Source organism: Pundamilia nyererei, unplaced genomic scaffold (assembly GCF_000239375.1).
Source record: "Pundamilia nyererei isolate P.nyererei 1_Seehausen unplaced genomic scaffold, PunNye1.0 scaffold00285, whole genome shotgun sequence".
NCBI classification, from domain to species: domain Eukaryota; kingdom Metazoa; phylum Chordata; class Actinopteri; order Cichliformes; family Cichlidae; genus Pundamilia; species Pundamilia nyererei.
Window position 1 is genome coordinate 142327 of NW_005187686.1, and position 4243 is coordinate 146569.

At 45.4% G+C, this 4243-nt stretch overlaps 2 protein-coding genes across 2 annotated transcripts in view; both read left to right on the plus strand.

Moving 5' to 3' along the window:
- The window catches only part of epb41l4a (erythrocyte membrane protein band 4.1 like 4A), a 10589-nt gene extending 7336 nt beyond the window's left edge, over window positions 1-3253 (plus strand). Inside the window, exons 21-22 of the mRNA XM_013915299.1 lie at window positions 443-523; window positions 2213-3253. Coding sequence (XP_013770753.1) covers window positions 443-523; window positions 2213-2294 — 163 coding nt within the window. The 3' untranslated portion in view covers window positions 2295-3253. The remainder of the gene's footprint in view (window positions 1-442; window positions 524-2212) is intronic.
- Window positions 3254-3305: 52 nt separating this feature from the next.
- The window catches only part of atp6v1g1 (ATPase H+ transporting V1 subunit G1), a 2343-nt gene continuing 1405 nt past the window's right edge, over window positions 3306-4243 (plus strand). The window contains exons 1-2 of the mRNA XM_005750704.1: window positions 3306-3450; window positions 4079-4179. Of these exons, the coding sequence (XP_005750761.1) occupies window positions 3369-3450; window positions 4079-4179 (183 nt within the window). The 5' untranslated portion in view covers window positions 3306-3368. The remainder of the gene's footprint in view (window positions 3451-4078; window positions 4180-4243) is intronic.

A 4243-nucleotide genomic window follows, 5' to 3' on the forward strand; every position in this document is an offset into this window, starting at 1 on the left:
GTAGCATTTTGAACTTGTTACGCAAACTACCTATTACTCGCTCAACATGAATTCTCAGGTGGGCAATTGCTCTCGTTTGGGGATGGCAGAGAACTCGATATCCGCTCGTCTGACCGCTGCAATCCAAGCCTGACATCTTCGTTTAGTATTATCGGATACATGAGATCCCTCCCGTTGCCTCCAGGAGGGGAAACGATGAAAAGAGAGCCCATTTTCCAGCTTCTTGCCTTCCCTATCATGTGATCTACCGTTGCAACCGACAACACAGTACCTACGAACCACAGCTGACGCTTCCGTGTGCTTTGTCTGGCCTACTGTCATGGCGGGAGGGGGCGTGGCCGTGACATCACGCTCCAAAGCCCAAGGAACTCCAAAGGCAAGGAACTGAGGGAGGGAGGAAGGAAGGAAGGAGGGAACTAAGGAATATATTGGTGTCTTTCAGGGTGTTGGGAGAGCCAGTCAGAATGCGTCGTTCTCGTTGGACTCGACGGCATCAGCGGTGGGTGTCAGCCTCAGACCTCCGGTGGGTGTGGCTCACTGTGTTCACGCTTCATACTGGAAACATTAAATAATCCTAATTTGAATGTAAAGGTCTAAATTGAAAACATTGGTCAACCTTCAATTTCAGGAACAGGCCAAATCACAGTAGGTGAAATTCAGATCCAACCTCAGGTTAGTTCCACAGATGGTCTCAGGTGCTGTCGCCAAAACAAATCAGAGAAACAAGAAACCCGAAATCGCTTTATGATCACTACAGAACAAAGAATCACTCAGAGGAATACAGAAAAATACAGACCGGCCCACCACTGACAGTCACGACTCCTCTGACCGGCCAAAAGACAGTCAGAAAATCTGGTTTACTGTGGAGTGTAATCTGATTACTGTGGGGTGTAATCTGAAGTAAATTTAGATGACATGGTTTTGGACAGTATGAGAACTGTGACTGATAACTTATCATATATAATAACTGTATTTTTTACAAGGAATGAAAGAGAAATGTAATAATCAGCTCACTATTAATGACATCACTGGAGCTGCCACTGTTTGCAGTTTATGACACTAATTATTACAAGAGAAAGCAACCGGAGGAAGAACTAAGACATGTAAGGCCAGAGGAAACCACGAGTTCTTTTAAAAATGACCTGTTCATCCACAACTGAGAAAATGTTCATATTGATGGTGCATATGACATTTTTAAGAATATTCATGACATTATAAGATGAAAACTGTCCAACAGTACAATACAGCAGAAACCAAGAACTGATCATTTCCAAATGCATGTAAAAAAGAAAAACACGCTGTATGAGGAATTCATAAATTCAATTCAATTTTATTTACACAGCGCCAAATCACAACAACAGTCACCTCAAGGCGCTTTGTATTGTAAGGTAGACCCACAATAATACATACAGAGAAAAATCCAACAATCATATGACCCCCTATGAGCAAGCACTTTGACAACGGTGGGAAGGAATAACTCACTTTTAACAAGAAGAAACCTCCGACAGAACCAGGCTCAGGGAGGGGCAGCCAGCTGCCACGACCAGTTGGGTTGAGGGGAGGATGATGGGATAAGACATGCTGTGGAAGAGAGCCAGAGATTAATAATTCATTACACAACGAACATGAGAAGCAGAACATAAATGTAAAATTACAAAAATAAGTTTATGTTAAACGGCTATGGTGAAAGAAGTGTTCTTCTTATAAGAAACACAGTATGGTGCACTGCCTGCTTCTGAATAAACTAACCCACAAACAAAGTTTATGAAGTCACTTAAATATTGATGTAAGACCTTTTGGGATGGATCTGACTGAAAGCTGCTCCGGTACTTTCTCCGTGACAAACTTACAGCTGATCCTGATGTGTGGCTGTCTGGTGATGCCAACTGAGAAGTCGCCCTTTGCGTTAGAGAAGCTGAAAAATACAGGAGCCCGAAATGTTGCCATGACAACTGTATTAATTTTATTTATACTGGAAATCAGGAAGGATCTCCTCACAGAACTGATCACATCAGAAACAATAAAGCTTTAATCAAACTGAAGCCGTGTACACAGACACGCCAATGTCATCACTGCTGTTGATGACATCGGCACTCTCTTTATTAATAATGGTGATATCAGTATCACTATAACAATGCTACAATAACATGCGTGTAAATTAATATGTAGTGAGGTTTTACATTTGAACTTTTTTGCTTCATTTGTGTTTTAGTTGTACAGAATTGCTTCCTCCTCTTCCTGTTACCACGGCAGCTGACACTTCCTGTCGGTTTCCCACGAGCAAGCACAGTTAAGACATGGGCCGGGCTGTTGTGAAGTCTCGTTTTGAAGCCTTGAAATGAGCATTTCTGCCAAAAAGACAGATGTGATCCAGTGTTTATAGAGGTCAGACAGCTGCTTCCACAGACCTCTACAGGAGCTGTCATCCCTTGTGGGCTTCGGACAGAACTTCATGCTTAGCTTCACCCAGGAGCTGCCTCTATGTTTGTCATCATCACCTTTGTTACCAGTACTAGGGACGGAGCTTTATCAGATGGTACTGGTGTGTCGATTCATAGCCACTGTCCAGAGGTTCTGACTTCCTGTGAAGTTCAGGTCACTTGCTGGTTAAATGTCAAGGATTAGGGTAGATAATATTTACTAAGGCAGGTATCTGGAGGCAATTACAGGTGAGGAGCAGTTTGGGGAGTGAAGGAAATCTAACTCTGGCGTTTCACAAACGCCTTTAATAAGCTTTCTGACTGAAGGCTGGGAGAACTGACCCTGCTTTTGTCCGCCTTCATGGAACAAGTCTAATGGAAGCACAGAAGAGTCTTCACACCTGTGAACACACCTGTCTTACCTGCTTGTATGTGATCAGTTTTTGAGTCTCTCTTTTATTTATGGTCATTTAATTTTTAGTGACTCTTGATGTTAATAAATGGCTGCTTCATCTTGCTCTCTCTGGCAGTGATGAAAAAGGACTTCTCTGTTTTATGATCTTTGAGCTCAAGGCTGTCACATGTAGCTGCTGTCAGCTGTTCTATGTTTGTCGGTCATATTTTGGTCTCATTTTGTTCTCTTTTCTTTTTTTTTGTGGTTTAAAAATCTGAACAATCAATAAAAATCTAACTTACATTAGTATTTAAAAATGTAAATATTATTTATTAATGATGGAGCTACTGTGGAGAGAAACTGTGAGAACCTCCCTCCAGCCCAGCAGGGGGCGCTGATACACAGCATGCTGAGCACAGAAGAAGACGCAGACTCTCCTCACGTGACCGTCTGCAGCGTGACGTGAGATCAGCTGACTGCGGCCACAGAGGAGGTAGAAGCAGCACAAATCCTCCGTCGACCTTGCTCCGTGTGTCCGCGCAGAGTGACCCAGCATGGCGAGCCAGTCTCAGGGCATCCAGCAGCTGCTGCAGGCCGAGAAGAGGGCGGCCGAGAAGGTGGCCGAGGCCCGCAAGCGTGAGTACCAGTCCGGCCCTCTGGGCGCCGAGCCCGCAGCGGGGCCACTGTTACCTTTGACAGGGAGCAGAAACCGTGTAAGGCAGAACTCTGTCTGTAATTCGGTGAATTTACAGTTTCACTGGCTGCTCGCGTTCTTCTGACGTCAGACACGGACCGGACTCGGTACAGCATCATCGGATCGGTCCTCCGTCAGACTGCTGGCACCTCCCTGAGCACGTCAGGGAGGGGATTATAGCTTTGCCCGATCCGACTCAGATCGGGGTAGAAGCAGGTCTGTTTCCATTGTGAGGAGAAAACTCGCGGCAATGTAACGGATCCGTGACCGGGTCAGAACCGTAACACGGTCGGTAACTGCAGGGTGTTCACTTCCGGTCAGCCCATGATTCATGCGCGGGTGTCTGTTTCTGTGCAGTTTTTTTTATCACATGATCAGTGTGGTTCCGGTCTCCTGATGGTGAAACACTGAGCTCATGTGACCTAGAGTCACAGTAGTGTTAATAACCCGCGCATCAATTCATCTGCAGACATTAAACTTCCACCGTCCTCCACCCGTTACCTGTAAACCTGCGGACTGATCTGAGTCCAGTCTTTAAATGGTTTCTCTCTCGTGTTGTGACGTGTGCAGGTAAGAATCGGCGACTGAAGCAGGCGAAGGAAGAAGCTCAGGCTGAGATCGAACAGTACCGCCTGCAGAGAGAGAAGGAGTTCAAGACCAAGGAGGCAGCTGTATGTACCCTAGTCCTTCTCCTCCTCTTCTTCCTCCTCCCTCCTCTTCCTCTCTGTTTACATG